We start from the raw sequence: 16,811 nt of genomic DNA on the forward strand, positions 1-16,811 counted from the left end.
ACCAGAAGCCTGTGAGAATGAGCAATGGAGACCAAAAAATAAAATAAAACATGATAGTATATAATACAGATTATCCAGAAACAGAAATGATTTTCAACTTAAAGCATGCTCATACTCCGATGACGGTTGATGGAGCTGCGCGAGTTCTTCATCGAGCCGACAGCATTGTAGTTGTCGAAGACCACATCCCAGTTAATCCGATCCCACCAGCGCTCGAGATACTCGTCCTTGCCGGCAATACCGTAGTCCATCATCCACGCGTGCTCCCAAGTGTTGACACAGAGAATGGGCTGCACGTCGACAGCGCCGGGAGCGAGGCTCTTCTGGTTCTGGGCATGGGCACCCATCGAGCCGGCGAACTGGTTGCCCAGTGGGGTCTCCGGGGTGTGGGTGGCCATATCGACGGGTTGCCGCCGGGAGTGGGCGGCCGGGTATGGCGAGCCAGCGCTGTAGGTGCAGAAGATGTGCATCATGCCTTCGCGCTCGAGGTTCTTGGCGAGCCAGACGAATCCGGGGCCGAACATTGAGCTTGCTGTGGCCAGGAAATCCAACTTCAGGGACTCGACGGAGGAGCAGGTGTCGACGATGTCCTTGGCGAACTTTTCGGGGATGGTGGTGGCGGTGGGAGACTGTATTTAGCAGGCTAGTCAGGATGGGATGTCATGTATAGAGGGATTGTGGCCTCTACTAACCAGGCAGTTGAAGAAAAAGTGGTTGTTGTGGGCCATTGAGGCATAGTTGAACACCGAGGCCATCTCCGGACGCTTGGAGTATTTGACCAGCAATTCTCCCGGTTTAGCATCTGCGTCGACGGTATCTATTGAATTCGAATGTCAGACACGTATTCCAATGTGCCATATCGCTCAATCATGCAGTTGGGGCCGAATTGGATCGATGTATCGTTCCACAGGGTCGGAGTATCGGGCTCACCTTGTGTCAACAGATTGAGTTTGTTAACGAGGAGAGACTGGTATTGGGTCCAGGAAAAGTCAAACGCCTCAGGCGATAGGAACTCCGGGACACCATTCTCCTTATAGTAGGCGTCGTGCTGCAATTGGGGCATGCGATGGATAGCCCGAGTCTGGAAGCGTGAGAAGGCGGAGGTAGGTTTCTGAACAAAACGCGGTCAGTCAAGACGGATTGGGCGACGGAGGAAGTGAGTCTCACGGGGGAGAAAGAGGAGGCTGCGCGCAAAGCGCTTTGCGGCCTGGCGAATCGGTTGAACATGACGAGCGGCTCTGTGAATGGTCGGGTTAATCGGGCAGAGCTTCGATGTCGAAGAATTTCCCTCCCGACGTTCTGCCCGATCGGGACTAGTGTTGTTATGTAAGACCCCTGGCCCAACAGCCAATCACATCGTCTAAATCTACTTCATCTCTAAGCGCCTTGTACTCTTCTGCACCCTTTGTCCTTTATCCAATCGTCGTTCTGCAATTCCCTAGTCGGACGTGGTCCTGTAACAAAGACTTGATTTAGCGCCCATATTGTTGCCTTTTTAATCATGCTGCTCACCCTGAAACAACCCGATGGCTATTTTAGGACCTCGGCGCTTGCAGGTACTCTTTGTCTACAAGACGTGAAGGATGGCAGTGCCCTGGTGCCTTTCAAGAATGACACATCCTGGTTCTTTGAATGATTCGTTTCAGATGGAAGTCAATGCCCTTGTTTCTTAACTATTTTCAACCTATCTCTGTCAAGGTTTCCTCCAGTGTTGGTCTTCCTACTTGCGACTTGCGCTTGCGTTATACGTGATATTCTGTCAAGAACTCTATCAGACTCTATTTTCCAGCGAGACTCTGAACTTAATCGTCTAATTGTCGGAAACTTCCATCTTTATCAGCCTACATACGCTCCGTCAGTATGACGAGGTCGCAGCCATCCGTTCTGCTGCTGTTCACCCTGATGGCCAGCATCCGACCAGGACAAGCATATAACTCTGTCGATCTTCTCTCAAGAAGCTCAGACGCATGTCCCTCATCATTTACTCGCTGCGGCAGTACGAAACTCCCAAATGATTTCTGCTGTCCTTCAGACTCCACCTGCATCAGTCTAGACCAGGGTAGCTCCTCCATCTGCTGTCCCGCCGGTAGTGATTGTGACTACATCTCGCCGATTACATGTGATATACAACAACAGGACGTTACCATTTATCCAGAGAGTGTCATCAAGACGACCCGCCTGGGCGACAGCCTTCCGAAATGCGGCGATGCGTGCTGCCCGTTTGGCTACACCTGTCAAGGTGACAACACTTGTTCTCTGAACGAAAAGACCTCCACGACTGTAGCAGCATCTGTATCCAGCTCGTCTACCAACACCGCATCATCATCATCGACAGCCGCTACAACTTCAGCAACACCCCAGACAACCGTCACACCCGTGCCATCCCCCTCCTCCGAAAAGTCCTCAAACTCCACAACCTGCGCAGCAGTATCAACATCCTGTCCTTCCTTCCCAGCCGGAGCTATAGCAGCAGGTTTCTTCCCAGGCGCAGTCTTCGGCGCTGTCGCCGCCCTCTTAATAACATTATGTTTCCGACGAGCCCGAAAAGACGAATGTGAAATCCAAGAAGGCAAAACCGGACCAAACTGGTCCCAACGCTCTTCTTCCGGCGCGATATTGTGCATATCAAATCCCATCCCCCAAGACGATACCTCCTACCGTACCGACTTCCTCCGAAGCCCACCACGAGCCAAGCGCTCTTCGATAGAAGGACGCTCCACCCGCACGATGATCCAGCGCACCGGCAGCAGAGTGCGGAGTTTATTCTCCGGTTATCCAAGACAAAATCCCCAGCTAGACAAGGATGTGCCGCCTATCCCTGTGCCGGACCCCGTGGCATCGGCTCCGTTTACTCCGCCTCGGCAGCGTCAGCCGAGTACGGAGAGTATCAAGGTGTATTCGCCGCCTGAGTCGTTGTTTTTGCAGAATCGCAATCGTTTGGGACCTGAGCCGTATCCTGGTTCTGCCGCTAGGCCGGATACTCTGTTTAGCAACCTGATGCGGGATGTTGGGACTCCTCAGGGTGGTAAGGGGAAGGTGCCTTATCCTACTCATGATGATAACCAGGAAAATCCGTTCCGGGATCCTGTGCGTTGATAATTGAGGGACGTGAACGTACGTCAGCTTGGGTTGAGCTGTGCGCTCCGTCTTCTGGTTGAGATATTTGGTTGTTCTGGCATATTGACCGTGTACCAAGATATCCCATATTTATATTGCTTTTGAGTTTGTTTCGAGGGTTGGCTATTTAGATACTTGATTAATTCTCAGTCTAATTTAAAATGTTGTGTACCATGTAAAATCAGTCTACTGGATATATGCCTAGAAAGGGCTGTCATATTTATGTAGACCCAGGACGCCCTAGATAGATCCAGCCTCGGAGGAAATAATAGTTTCAATGGGTGTATATATAACTCCTAGAATACATAAATGCCGAGAGGTTATATTACTCTACGGCGCCGCCCCCTTCGCCTTGCGTCGAGCCGCAATTCTCTTGAGCTCTTTGAGCAGCCCAACAACAAGAGGAACACCAATTGGTCCCAGAAGGGGCAGATAGACTGCCACTTTATGCTCATCTGGGAAATAGACCTGACCCACCATACTCTTTTCGAAGAAGCTGCGCTCAGCCTCTGTCTCTGCAACTCGCGCGCTGGCAAGCGCGGCGCCGAAACGGCCCTCTCGCAAGTGAGCACAGGAGGAACTCAAATGTGAGAGAGTGGTGGTGACCGAAGTAGCCACGGTTGCCGGAATGGGAATAGAGGGTAAGGACTCAGTAAGACGGGCAAGCGATCCCATTGTTGATGAGGCAGAGAGTAACAAGCTGGCCGCGCGAATGCGAATAGATGTCTGAAGGCGGAGGGGAAGGGAGGCAGGGGTACTTGGAGTACCGAGGAGGGTGAGGAGTTGATGAGAGAAGGTCATGAATGCAGGACGTAAAGAGTCCTGGGAAAGATGGGCAGGATTGGACAGGCCACCCTGGTCATCGGTATGGGAAAGCGGCGGGTTAAGGAGGAAAACCCCGCCCCATTGGGGGACTATCCAACTAGAAGCACGGTTCTCCTTAACAATGAGTGGAGACTGAGAAGGGTCTGGGACATAGAGGATGAAATTGATCGTTGGCCCACTTCCGATGCTCGGATTCAGTGGCCACTCGGCAGCATTGACGAAGGCGCTCAGACCTTCTTTCTTCAATGTCCATGCCGCCTCGGTTTCATCATACTCAGGCTTCGGCGCAGTGGGTGCAAAGTTCGCGTAGAGCTGTACTTGCGTGTCGACAGTGAAATTGCTGATAGGAGAGAATGCCTGCAGGAGTGGAGAGACATATTCGTTCACTGCAGCCTCGATGTCCCACGAGGAAGGTTCAGATCCGGGGGTAAACAGTGAAAAGGAGAGGTGGTAAGTTTCAGCGTATTTCATCGATCGACGCAGTCTGCGGTCGATCTCTTCGGCGAGTTGTGGTGAGGTCGAGTCAAGCCCAGCGGTATTTCCAGACAAGATGTACGCGATGGTAGCCTTCTCCTCGCTGTACAATCGTTGAAGCTCCGCCGCAATAAAAGCGGAAAGGGGGAGTTGGAGGAGGAAGGCACAGGAACCTGGTTCGGCGGGTAGAAGATATCGAGCTGCGTTGTAGCTGCATGGAGCTCTGACCGAGGACCTGCTAGACCCTCCTGGGGCAGTAATCGGACGGTCAATGCAGTATCCGCTGAGTCCTCTGGAATATATCTGAGGCCGTCTGCGCTCTCTTCCCCATTATGGGCTGCCGTGCTGCCGTCGGTCAACTTAAGCCGAAGATGATGAGCTGCGAACTCGTTGAGATCATCGAGGGTATGCTGCGTCGTGCGGAGGAGGTTCTGGGCCTCGAGCGATTGCATCGAAGGTGTCGCAAGGTGAATTTCCAAAGGAAAGACTGGTCGGCAGGCCTATCAGGACCATTATTAGCATCCACCAAGTTCCCAGACTCAAAGGTGATTCCACAAACCGTACCTTGCCATCAGCCCAATCCACCATCTCCTCGATAGGGAGAGACGCTCGATAGATCGATGTCGTCTTCCACCATATCGGGAATCCAAGGAATATAATTACGGCCCAAAAGGCTGCTATCACTCGAAATCGTGTTTGAAGGGCGGCCGGGGTTTCTGGGGGCGGAGCGCGCTTAACGCTGGGTTGGTCAAGTTGAGAGGCCGAGGCCTGAGGAGACTCCTGGTCTCCTGTTTTTGTCGTCATGGTCGGGACATGCTTTGCGCTCTAAATCAGAGCAACAAAGGAGTGAATGTTTACCAAGTCGATTGTTGGGGGGAAGTTGATAGCCGGGCGGAGAAGCCAGGGACCTAAGTGGACACCAGCCCCGGGGCCAACTATACGCTACCTAACTAGGTAGTTTCACCATCTTCATTTAATTGGTTTTGTGCTATCTTTGTACTCTACAACCCAAAGCCCCGGAATTCGAGTCCAAAGCGATTTTGAAAGACAGATAGCAGAAGCAGAGCTCGTCCCAAACGGGGCTCAGGATGTTATTATTGTTTGAAGTACTTGGAAATCACAAAAACAAGGGTATATTGACCAGTAACGCCGATCCGATGTAGCAGTCAAAAGGCCAGGCCTCTGCCGCTGTACTTCCATATGCAATGTCTAATATTCCTTCTCGAAGATCTTTTGAATTGGCTTAGCGGCCTAGATGTTATGAAACTGATTAGCAGACTCATCCATGGCAGACTTGGACACGCGGAATGGCATACGTCAATGAACTTTTCGAGATCTTGGTCGAGGTTGGCAAGGTCATTCTTCCTTTTCTTGTTCTCTGCGATCAACCCCTGCTTGCGCTTCAAAAGCTCTTGCCGCGCCTGCTCCAGTTTCTCTCGCTCAGCATGCTCGTGTTCGATGCGGGCGATCATGAGGTCATGTTCGCTGGACTCGCGATGCTCAGGATGGAGCTCCAAGAATTCTTCGACCGGGATCAAAGGGAGGGATAGGTATTTGTGACTACAGTGAATATGTCAGCTCTTCGCCACGAGAAATGAGATTGCGACAAGTACGAAATCGGATTCACATACTCGTAGGCCTCGCAAGCTGCAATTTCGCCTGTTAGATGCTTCTGTTCATAGTACAAGTTCTGAAGCTGAAGGTGTAGCCGGTCGATTTCTTGTCGAGCTTCTGCAGTTGACTGCTTGGTATCGCGCACGCGAAAGATGGCATCCCGGTTCTGCCCGCGGAGTTGGGCCAGCAGTGCGAATAGGAGTTTCTGTTGCTTAGAGGAGGCTAGGGATAATTCTCGGAGCTTGGCGCCATCGTTGGGCAGGGTATCGGGGTTTAGTAGGGTGAGAAGCGCCTGACATTGGGCCAGAGTCTCGGCGCTAGTCTGAAGCACTGGTAAGAGCGACTCATCAGCGACGATATCACTGATAGCCATTTTGGAAGTGAAAATTTAAAGATCCGACGAATAAGGTTGTATAAGGTGGTATAAAGAGGTCTAAAGAAAAGGAAATCAGTTGAGGCGGGACGGATCAATCAGGACGTTCGGGGCGGCAATGTGCCTCGGGGATTTTGTGTGGTTGGGGACTTGACCCTCTTCTTTTCTCCCAGCGCCACTCCATTTTACTTCCCCCATTCTTCCCCCCTCCTTTCATTTTTCTGTACTTTATTAGTTTAATGTGCCCCTCATTTCTTGTTTAAAGCTTTCAATTCAAGGCTTTGTCTTGAGTTCTTCTTCGCCTCCCGGCACTTGGTACCCTTGCCTCTCAACGCTTATCAGTACCCTGTATGGCATTCGATTAAGGAACGGGTTAACTCTCAACTACACCCCATGGCTTGCAGCGCTTCTTCAATGGCAGTGGAGTCTTATCCTGAAGAGGCATATGCCTCTGCTACTGCGACGCCCGACGAGAATACTAGTATGCTCCGTGATCGGCGCCGACATTCTTTCCACGCTGCTAGGAAACTTTCGTGCGACTATCAAGATGCAGATGCAGTCTTTATCAGGGTATGTACATGCATTATTGGTGGGAAATATCTCCGGGTAACTGTGTGTCTAATCGAAGTTTTAGGTCGAACTCTTCTTGTCCGAACTGGAACGTCGAATGCAATGGATCGAACAATACCGGAAATCCCACATGGTGCAGGTCGACGCCAGTTTAAAACGAGGCTATGCTACGCTTGAAGCCGTGAGGGATCAATGCTCTCTCGCCTCGGGAGAACTGATGGGAAGTGGCAAGAAGCGAGCCAAGATTCTAGTCGAAACTCTCGAGGATCGATACAATGAAGCCCTAGTGACCAAGGAGACTTTGGAGCAAAAGGCGCAAGCCGGTGTGCGCTTGATGGAGTCATTCCTGGTCGAAGTTGAGAACAAAATGCATGCGGTTCGCGATCGCGGCATCTACGGCACTTTAGATGATGGGTGGAAAGCGATGGATTCAGGGTTGGTTCATGCCCGGGAAATCGTCGACGAGGGCATGGAGCGTGCCCGCCGGACTCGTGATACTCTCCGAGACACTGTCGAAGAAGCTATCCGACTCGCCAAGGAGAAGCGATTGATTAACTACCACGAACTGCCTCATCCGTGGCGCGTCAACCCGCACATCATTAATGGCTACCGATTCACCACCTCCAAGGTGGAGTGCATCTCGTCAGTCTTCGCTTATTCGAATGAGATGTTCAACATATGGTCCCATGTGATCGGCCTTGTCATCGTCCTAGCCATCGCCTTTTACTTCTACCCGCTTCACACCAATTTCCACCTGAGCACCAAATCTGACGTCACGATCGCTGCCGTGTTCTTCTTTGCTGCATGCAAATGCCTAGTCTGCAGCACTATTTGGCATACTATGAACAGCATTGCTTCGCAGTCATTGATGGAACGATTCGCGTGTGTGGACTACACTGGAATCTCGATGCTGGTCGCTGCCTCGATTATGACGACCGAATACACTGCCTTCTATTGCGAGCCCTTATCCCGATGGGTATACATTCTGCTCACCATGTCACTGGGCGTCGGTGGCATCATTCTACCGTGGCACCCAACCTTCAACCGCCACGATATGGCTTGGGCCCGCGTGGGCTTCTACGTGACCCTTGCACTAACTGGTTTCTCGCCCATAGCTCAGCTCTCTTATACACGTGGCTTTGAGTGGACCATGTATTTCTATGCACCAGTCGTGAAGAGCATCATGGTGTATTTCGTCGGTGCCCTTGTCTACGCATCTAAGATTCCTGAGCGCTGGAAGCCAGGTCTTTTCGATTACTTCGGTGGCAGTCACAATATCTGGCACATCGCTGTCCTGGGCGGTATTCTTTTCCACTACCACGCCATGCAGGACTTGTTTGCAGGGGCCTTTCAACGGGCCCAGGGCGAGTGTCCGAATATGACGTCGTGAAAACACCTCCCAACATACTCCTGCAAATATCTCCGCATTGTTGATGGCTCTTTACCTTTTGCTCATGAGCACATCTCATGTGGCGCATGGGTTCGCTTTTCAACATACAGCGATTAGACATTTAGACTCGCACTTCGGGTCACGCTTGCTATGATCCCTTGCAATGAAAATTTCCATCTCTTTCCACGGGAGCTTTGGCCCCGTTTGATGCCCATTTTGCGTGCATGGATGGAGTTCGTCTTGATTTTCTATTTCTTCGATTCTTAGAGCATCGGCTTGTACATAACTCTGGTGTCTCTCTTTTCCCCCTATTATAACACCATTATATCTGTCTAGGTGCAGGGTGTGCACAGAATTTTGATTGTTCTGCATGTACTTTTGAGACTCGCTGTACTTAGAAACCTACATCTTTTAGATTGCCATTGTTGATATTTGGCTAGAACAAAGAAAGGCCGGTTTCCATACATTCGATGTTTTCCTTTCGTTAACTTACCTATCCCTTATCAGCTGCTGTGGATCAATATACTTACCTGGTCCCAAGGTTGTCCTTCCAGATTCTATATAGAACACCTGGTGCTATGTGGCATCCTCTTGACATAGATTCACATGAATAGATGGGTATAACCTTCTACATCGGCATCTTGCTATGATCCTCTATGAGGTCTTCTTGCTTGGCTCTAATTGCAAATTAAATGACATGGTCTAATGTGTGCGTCGTACATTCATAACGCCATCATGCAGGAATTGCCCTATATCGACAGCAACCCAAGTCATTCCTCGTAGCTTCGAGGGTACTGCCTCGGCTTTTCCCACTGCAATGCCCCAACAGCATGGCATGTTGATCTCGGCGTGGTGGTATCTGAGATACACGTGAAAACGCGGTGTCGAGTCCCCATGGCGAAAATGACGAGATCAAGTTTGGACGGTGGGAAAAGCTGTCACAAGTATCTGACTGTGACCCATACTGGCTGGTAGACGATAGATTTCCTGTCTTTGACAGAGGCTTTTGTGAAGGCTTATAACCATCTGAAACGACCCTCGCTATAAACTGGCGATTCAGGAGCTTATTGGGTGCTCTCGGTGGCAGCCTTATCCTCAGGCCCACCGCGCTTCTGGAAGTTGCCCTGCATCCAGCAACGGTACATCTTCTGTTTGGTTCCACGGTTGACAATCAATCGCCGATCAACTCCCATATTGGGGACATCAAATGCTCCATTATCCCTTGCCAGTTGCTTGGCCTCTGCAGATGGCTCCTCTACGGGCTCAGACGCTTCTTCGGTGGGGTTCTCATCGCCAATGGGAATCTGCAAGCCGTTTTCTGCGCTCCAGGTACCCCACATGTCAACAAGCTGGTCCTTGTCGAAGAAGTAAACCCGTGTGCCATCACCTCGAATGTAGAAATTCTCGGCCATGTATCGACCCTTCTTGAATCGCACTTGGGCGAGGTCACCACGGCCGTAGTCGCGGAACAACACACGGCCACCAGGCTTCAAGAGACGATAGATATTGCGGATTGCAGAGTCCCACTGGTTAGGGGCCAGGGCCGAGAAGATGAAGATTAGGATCACAACGTCGACTGAACCTTCGGTCAGACCGGGCGGAAGAGAGTCGCCGTTCTCACCAGGCACACCGGCTGCGTCCCAGACATCAGCGGTCATGTATTTCTCGTTGTAGAGCTCGCTCTCGCGCATGACCTTGACAGCATACTTGGAAAAATCACAGGCATGGACCTTGAGGTGTTCATTCTCGTTGTTGGCCAGCAATGGGAAGGCGGTGTTTCCGGCTCCCGCGCCAACCTCCAGAACGACCTGGGGACCGGCGTTCTTCTGTGTCACTTCAGCGAGAATGGGGAATTCTTGGCGCAACCACTTTCGATCCTTGAAGAAGTTGGCTGTGTTGTTTTTATAGAAAAGATCCCACCACTTGGCGGGGTCGTTGTTGAACCGGTTGCGATCAAAGTCCGACAAGCGTGTTTCGCGCTGTCTCGCATATTGGGTCTCGGCGAAGGCCTTAAACTCGTCGTCTGGCTCAACGTGGTCCCAAGCATTGAACTCGAAAACATCATCGCCCTTTTCAAGGTATCGCGAGCCGAATTGGAAGGGGTCGGTCCGTTTCATGTTGTTTGAGGGATCGTGGGAACGATGGGGGGCGACTTTAGGAGGCTCGACATTCTGTGTCACTTCCTGGATATCCGGATCGACGGTCATGATGTTGGGTGAACTATATAGTTCTGATTGATGCAAGATTCGAAATTAGATGTGGAAAGAAAATCTTATCACCCAAGCAAGTGATCTTCGAGGAGAAGGCGGGGAGAACAAAAAAAATTCCAGGCCGCGACGCGATTGGCGGGGTGTTTTGGTCACATGATTGGATTTTGCCCACATCTTTACTTGCCCCTCGACCCACTCAACAACACAGCCAATCATCTACTCCGTATGTATACACCGCCTGATTATCTTCTGGTACGCCGGATCTTATCGCCTATCGCTTATCAGTCTTGTTACCCATGCAAAGTGCCCAGGTGCACTTTTAACAACCTACTGAGGGATCAATGAGAAGTTTTATATATCCTACGCGTCTCTGCGGATTCTAATCATGAACCTTGGTACAAGCTCTCAATAAATCTTGAAAGCTGCCACTTAGGACAAAAAAACCGTGGATGAATGACTCATCAAGCAGATATCCTTCTTGATTTAACGTTTCTTTGTCGTCCCTAATGGACTACAACGAGTCTCGTTTGGTTTTGGCCAGCTTCTCCTGGGGCAGGGTCGGTTCAAAAGTCAATGGACGCGTATTTATATTACCTCATTCGTCACAATCCTAGTGCCTCAGGCATACATACTATCTTATCAGAGCCAATCAGAGGTCCTGGGAATCTGGATGCCTGCGGGTGCCTTGTCCGGGTCAGCTCTCATCTGGCCTTTCTTTCACCCCTCATCTTCTTCTTTTCCATCTCTATATGAGTGTGCCTTTCTAGATTCATATTCATTCTTATTCTCTCTGTTTGTCCGGTTCAAGTCTGGGGCTTATCGACGCAAGTGGGGTTCAGCCCACTATCGGCGTTTTGAGGCTCAAACCATAAGTTCTTGTCGAGAGCTGTTTCCTATTACAGATCTCACGGACCAGCTTTCTCTCGCTACAGTCAAATAACTATTGGCTTTGGAACTGTCAATTAGAGAACGGACACCTCATTGAGTTATGTCTTTCCTCTCCGCACTTTGTGGGTGCTTCGCCCGAGACGAGAAACCATCGCAGCATCATTCATCTCCTGAGATGTCCCAAAGGTCCAACCCCGCGGGCTTCCAGACAGGCCACTTTACACTCTCCGGGGAAGGCAAATTTATCCGCTCAGCACCCCAAACCGGGGGCCACGGGCACGGACCCCCACCCTCTGACTCGGAGGATGCGGGCTATTCCAGCGTGGCTCCCCTCCCGCAGTACACAGCCCGTCCGATGAGTCTCCACGAGAAAACTCTAGAAGCCCATATGCGTGACCCATCTATTTCTTCCGAGTCCCAGAACTCTTACCCCCAAGATGAAAAGAGCGCCAATCGTTACGATGAAGATGTCACTTCCGATAGTTCATCGGCCATTTCCTTTCCCAGCAGCTACGGCAATACCTCCACTGCAACGAGGGAGACTCCGCCACCGCCATACTCTCCCCGTCACTCTTCAGTACTGTGTCGTTCGCGGTCCATCTCCATCTCGTCCGCTATGGCGGTGATCATTAATCCGCCGCCTGCTGCCCGCATGAATGGCTCGCGGACTGGTCCTACATACTCTGAGGATGATCGGTCCATTCGTCGTCATCGGCGGGTCTCTTGGGAGAGCCGATGATACAGCCTCGCTCTGATTGCGGAAAGACCGTTTGCTTGCTGGCCTTTGCTTATTAGCCTGTTTAATATTTTTCCACTTCGATCTTTTGGTCTGGGCTGATCTGGAATCGTCCTTTGTGGATTTAATTTCCTTCTCCGACTGCTGCATCGCTCTACTTTTTGCTTGTCTTTTTTGGTTCTCTTTCATTGCACATGACGCGACGACATCATTTATGGATACTGATCGAATGTTTACGACACGGCGGGACTTGGTGCAAAAAGGAATTTCTTTTGGGATAGCTTTGGATACTTAATATTGACCTGCACATACCATACTCGCCTGTCATGCAGGAGGACACTGTATCGAGATCATCGGTTACCTGGGTCCTCACTCGCATCCTGGCAGGCATAAATAGTGTAATAATTCCGATAAACCGAATACATTAATACATCTTGTCAATCATATGCTCCACCTCCAGCCCTACTGCTACTAACTCCCAATAAAACATCTAGATAGACAACCAACCAACAAGAAGAAGGTATCAATGCAACAAATCCCATATTGAAACCACCGTCACTCCAACTCAAGGACCCTAGCCCGTTCCTGCTCATGTCTAAGCAGATACCCACAACACGAAGCGGGAAACTCCAACAACCTCAAAACCAGCGGATCACAACTATCCTCCAAAAACATACAGATAGCCGTACACTCCGATCGAACCCTCGTCTCAACCCACCACTGCTCAACATAACACATAAGCCCCAACCACCAAGCCAACAAAACCAACGCCGCCGGCTCCTTCCTAAGCAAACACTCATAGAACGGACCCTCCAACCTCCCCATCCAAGTATTATAAACCCTAAAACTCCCCGGCCCCCTCTCAAACGGCAACAACCCCATAAGCATGCGCAAAGGCCACAAAAACACATTCCCCTCGACGGTCGAATCCTCCGTAATCCCACACAGATCCGCCAAGTCCGGATCAAGACCTACGCGACCAGGACGCTTATCCTCGAAATCCATGGATGGATCCCGCGACTCCATGAAGATGGTCCACCACATGCTCTGCGGGAGCCAGCGGTGCGTGCGCGCGAGGAGGTAGCGGAGTCCGCCTTGCAGGCGGAGCCAGGTTAGGGCTGTTGGGTCGGTGGTGAAGACGAAGGAGGCGTGTGGGTTGAAGGTTTCTTGGATGAAGGAGTGCATGCTTATCATTAGACAGACGGAGTAGAGCTTGTCCATGTTTTCGCGGGTTATGTTTGTGGACACTTCGGTTGAGTATTGGTTTATTGTTTGTTGCCAGTGGTAGGCTTCTGCTAGGCGGTAGTCTCTGTTATCTGGGAGGAGGGCGCATAGGTGGGTTGTTGCCGATGCTATTATGGCGTGCATGAGAAAGGGGGTCTGGTTGGTTTTGGGGGTTAGTGTTTGAAGTTGTATTAGGTATGTGCAGTTTATAGGGTTGTGTTTTGTTGAGGTTGGCTACGGCGAATATAGGGGAAAGGAGCACTCAAACTATGGATGAACTTACTTCGAAGGCTAGCTCGACCATTTTGCCCATTACTACGCGAACAGGCGTTTGGACGTCGCTGAAGGCTGGGGCTTGGTGGAAATGATGCAATGCTTCCATCGTGCGGGCTGATGCTGTGGCATCTGTTAATCTCGGCAAATGGTTACCGGTAGCGGAGGGCGGTTGCAGTAATTCATTCAACTTGTCCGCGACTGTCATTAGAGACATTGAAGAAGCTAGAGAATCAATCGAGATCAAGTCAGGGTTGGCTTGGATGAATTGGGAAACGATACTATTGGTCTTTTGAGGTCGGGATGGCTGGCTTGTATAGTCACACTCGATGCCATGTCTTTGGCAACGGAGGCAATGTGGTTTCGCTTCATCACACTTGATCGGTCACTATCAGCCGGTGGTTGATAATGGGGGTGTCGGAAGTACCTTGACTCTTCGCTGCTTACAGTTCACGCAACCGGCACGGGATTTCCGGTGAGACCGGCGGGCATGGTAGACCTGTCCAGACTGTTCGGACCCGCAAGCTAGGGAGCTCTTTGATTTGTAGTTCGGGATTCGAAAGACCATATTCTGTCCTTGCACGTGCCTAGACGAGCGTGGCCAGGTTTGGGTTTTAGGCTGCATATCGTCCATTTTTTCCATTTTCTTCTCGAATTATATATTTGACTCCGGGAATGTTCGGCAATCTATTGAATCAGATGTCTGCTGAGGCTATACGAATAAGCTGACGTCGGGCGTCTCGAAGCATCGAGATACTGGGTTCCGATATAGCTCTGCGGCTTGGATCTCACGCGGGGTGCAACCTTGAAAAGAAACGGGAGGCTCAGTAGGATGATCGCTTTGTCCAAATCGAGTGAGAAACTGCCGTGCTGTGAGGATACGGGGGAGGCGAAGGGAAGATCGATTAGAACGGGCGCTATCCCCGATATGGTAATTCTCGTATTTGGCAGTACATGCAGAGAATGGAAAATTGACAAGAGGAAGTATGGGTAAATGCAGAGAAGACATCTACTTCAGGGAACATATAAATCGGAGACCCGTCGGTATTGGAAATTGGATTCGAGAAACGCCATGCAATTCATCATTCATCGAGATCATCCACCCATGCGCATAACTTTTACTTCATACATCGATACTTTTTGCATAGAGAAGGGCTAGGTATCGTTGAATACTAATAGTTTAACCCATCTTGGCATTAGAGAAATCCATCTCTGCAAGACGCACGTTAGCAACATATCAAAACAAAGCATGCACTCGTGTCCATGGATTGACGAAATGACCGTCAACAGATGCAAGACAATAACAACTTACCGGGATGCTCGGCCTGGAACTTCTTCAGCAACTCCATCTTCCGTTGCTCATCACTACTGGGAGCACCCATCTCCTTCTGCCGCTGATCATACATCATCTTCTCGACCATGGCGCGAGTCTCGCCGTCCAGATCGCCTAGGCTGGAGTTCTCGGGGGTAATCTTGCTGACATCGATTTTGGGAGCAGTGGTCACAACATGAGCCCACCATTCAACCTTGTTCACCTTATCGAGATGGATGCTGATTTCCTTGCCGGGCGGGGTGGGGGTAGTCTCGAGGGTCCAAGAGGATTCGTCGACGCGAATGGCGTGAGGGAAGTCGCCCTGAATAGGAACATTGGGTAGTTAGCCGGCTGTTTTTGAGTTGTGTTGATTTAGAGTGTACGGTGTAATTCTCCGGGTGTGGGGACGATGGACATACCTCGATGAGGGGCTCCTGACCCTTGATGGCGACGCGGATTTTGTTCTTGGTCAACAGCACATCCAGGTCGCGGCCCTTGAGATTACCAGGAATCGGTGCCGTCACATCCACATCGCGAATGGTCTGTGTCCATTTGTAGGGGAGCTGAGCTTGTTCCGCATCCTCACGGGCTTTGCGCTCTTTGTTCTCGCGTTCGCGTTCGGCTAGGTCGGCAGGGGAGGGGTTTTGGTCGAGATCGGCAGACATGATGGCAGGTCGAAAGGAGAAATGATAGGAGTAAGGGGTTATTTGAGTAGACGGTGTAACGGTGTAGGGAGTAGTAATGATTAGTCGCCCAGGTGAGGATGGACAAGCAAAGGCCCAATAAGGAAAAATGTGGAGACCTTGGCTTTCCCTCCTTTGGCGCTTTTGCCGCCAGCCCTAATCGCCGACTCTACACCGCGATATCTCTATAATGGACTTGAACTCGGGATGTCTCTTTCAGGTCTGTTTGATTGCATAATCTGAAACAGGGGTACGGTAGGTATCAAGTGTAAGTACAATTTCCTGTGTTCAACATCTTAAGATGTGGTGATTTGAGCCGGGATTTCGACACTCTCAACGATATTACCCTCCGCAGCTGGGAACACATAGGATGCCAATGCCTTGCAAAGTGCAGTAGCGTATTCCACGATGAACACTAAGAAAGTTAGAGCGGTTACCTCCACGCCACTGTTAGATGCATACCGGAAATGCGCGTAACAGGACGTATCGTCACAATGAACCACAGCGGTAATGTAAAGAAAAAGAATTGCGGTCCTAGTGGGAGGAGTGTGTTGATCAAGCGGTCGTTGAGGCGGAGATAGCGGCGCAGCCAGCCCAAATGAGAAGTAACAAACGCAAGTATTGCGCCCAGAAGCACACCGCTTAAGATGACGGTGGCATTGTGAGCAACAACCTCGAGTGGCCTAGGATCAGTGAGGATATGTCCATTGCCATTCTGGGACGAACCTACGAGGGTTGAAACTCATTAGCCATGACGTGCAGCTGAAAAGAGGATTCCGATGATTGACAGTGCAGGTAAATGCAGTTGGCTAATGCAGTTCAATGCAGGATATCAAATCACCAAAAGGGTAAGTGCCTCCCCACTTGAGGCTCTTTCCTTTTTCTGCTACTCCGTACATCCCAGCATCTGTTGGGTATAGCCGGGTATAAGGAAATTGTATTCTCATGTCTTGTAACCAAAATGACTCAAGCTTCCAGGTATAATGTACTCCCCCCCAAAAAAAAACACCTTCTGATCCTATCCCCAATGCTCTCGTGGGAAAAAAAGGGGAAGCAACAAAAAAAAAAAGCAAAAAGCAAAACACCAGAAAAGCTAACCGCACAGCTTGCATAGACGGTTTC

The 16,811-nt window shown here is 50.5% G+C and overlaps 10 protein-coding genes across 10 annotated transcripts; 3 read left to right on the top strand and 7 right to left on the bottom strand.

Moving 5' to 3' along the window:
- Window positions 1-98: 98 nt before the first annotated feature.
- Window positions 99-1,227, bottom strand: sod4 (mitochondrial 37S ribosomal protein mS42; the record flags this gene model as incomplete). Its single annotated transcript, XM_056712075.1, has 4 exons — window positions 99-629; window positions 693-817; window positions 931-1,111; window positions 1,168-1,227. 4 exons carry the CDS (start codon window positions 1,225-1,227, stop codon window positions 99-101), a joined length of 897 nt encoding a protein of 298 aa, XP_056565790.1.
- Window positions 1,228-1,860: 633 nt separating this feature from the next.
- On the top strand, window positions 1,861-3,096 carry N7489_006326 (uncharacterized protein; the record flags this gene model as incomplete). Its single annotated transcript, XM_056712076.1, has 1 exon — window positions 1,861-3,096. The coding sequence occupies one exon, from the start codon at window positions 1,861-1,863 to the stop codon at window positions 3,094-3,096; it is 1,236 nt and encodes a 411-aa protein (XP_056565791.1).
- Window positions 3,097-3,447: 351 nt separating this feature from the next.
- PIG-S (GPI-anchored transamidase GPI17) lies at window positions 3,448-5,220 on the bottom strand (the record flags this gene model as incomplete). Its single annotated transcript, XM_056712077.1, is given in 3 exon segments — window positions 3,448-4,627; window positions 4,645-4,916; window positions 4,981-5,220. 3 exon segments carry the CDS (start codon window positions 5,218-5,220, stop codon window positions 3,448-3,450), a joined length of 1,692 nt encoding a protein of 563 aa, XP_056565792.1.
- Window positions 5,221-5,625: 405 nt separating this feature from the next.
- On the bottom strand, window positions 5,626-6,403 carry N7489_006328 (uncharacterized protein; the record flags this gene model as incomplete). The annotated part of the gene is made up of 3 exons (XM_056712078.1): window positions 5,626-5,667; window positions 5,733-5,976; window positions 6,048-6,403. 3 exons carry the CDS (start codon window positions 6,401-6,403, stop codon window positions 5,626-5,628), a joined length of 642 nt encoding a protein of 213 aa, XP_056565793.1.
- A 393-nt stretch (window positions 6,404-6,796) lies between these two features.
- On the top strand, window positions 6,797-8,363 carry N7489_006329 (hemolysin III family protein; the record flags this gene model as incomplete). Its single annotated transcript, XM_056712079.1, has 2 exons — window positions 6,797-6,973; window positions 7,038-8,363. 2 exons carry the CDS (start codon window positions 6,797-6,799, stop codon window positions 8,361-8,363), a joined length of 1,503 nt encoding a protein of 500 aa, XP_056565794.1.
- A 1,064-nt stretch (window positions 8,364-9,427) lies between these two features.
- Window positions 9,428-10,570, bottom strand: N7489_006330 (tRNA(Thr) (cytosine(32)-N(3))-methyltransferase; the record flags this gene model as incomplete). Its single annotated transcript, XM_056712080.1, has 1 exon — window positions 9,428-10,570. The coding sequence occupies one exon, from the start codon at window positions 10,568-10,570 to the stop codon at window positions 9,428-9,430; it is 1,143 nt and encodes a 380-aa protein (XP_056565795.1).
- A 991-nt stretch (window positions 10,571-11,561) lies between these two features.
- On the top strand, window positions 11,562-12,200 carry N7489_006331 (uncharacterized protein; the record flags this gene model as incomplete). The annotated part of the gene is made up of 1 exon (XM_056712081.1): window positions 11,562-12,200. The coding sequence occupies one exon, from the start codon at window positions 11,562-11,564 to the stop codon at window positions 12,198-12,200; it is 639 nt and encodes a 212-aa protein (XP_056565796.1).
- A 552-nt stretch (window positions 12,201-12,752) lies between these two features.
- On the bottom strand, window positions 12,753-14,328 carry N7489_006332 (Zn(II)2Cys6 transcription factor domain-containing protein; the record flags this gene model as incomplete). The annotated part of the gene is made up of 3 exons (XM_056712082.1): window positions 12,753-13,577; window positions 13,705-14,070; window positions 14,122-14,328. The coding sequence occupies 3 exons, from the start codon at window positions 14,326-14,328 to the stop codon at window positions 12,753-12,755; spliced, it is 1,398 nt and encodes a 465-aa protein (XP_056565797.1).
- Window positions 14,329-14,874: 546 nt separating this feature from the next.
- On the bottom strand, window positions 14,875-15,671 carry N7489_006333 (NudC domain-containing protein; the record flags this gene model as incomplete). The annotated part of the gene is made up of 3 exons (XM_056712083.1): window positions 14,875-14,906; window positions 15,007-15,328; window positions 15,426-15,671. 3 exons carry the CDS (start codon window positions 15,669-15,671, stop codon window positions 14,875-14,877), a joined length of 600 nt encoding a protein of 199 aa, XP_056565798.1.
- A 314-nt stretch (window positions 15,672-15,985) lies between these two features.
- Window positions 15,986-16,442, bottom strand: N7489_006334 (uncharacterized protein; the record flags this gene model as incomplete). The annotated part of the gene is made up of 3 exons (XM_056712084.1): window positions 15,986-16,104; window positions 16,152-16,372; window positions 16,420-16,442. The coding sequence occupies 3 exons, from the start codon at window positions 16,440-16,442 to the stop codon at window positions 15,986-15,988; spliced, it is 363 nt and encodes a 120-aa protein (XP_056565799.1).
- Between the last annotated feature and the right edge of the window lie 369 nt (window positions 16,443-16,811).

Source organism: Penicillium chrysogenum (genome assembly GCF_028827035.1).
Source record: "Penicillium chrysogenum strain IBT 35668 chromosome Unknown utg000004l_segment0_segment0, whole genome shotgun sequence".
Classification (NCBI taxonomy): domain Eukaryota; kingdom Fungi; phylum Ascomycota; class Eurotiomycetes; order Eurotiales; family Aspergillaceae; genus Penicillium; species Penicillium chrysogenum.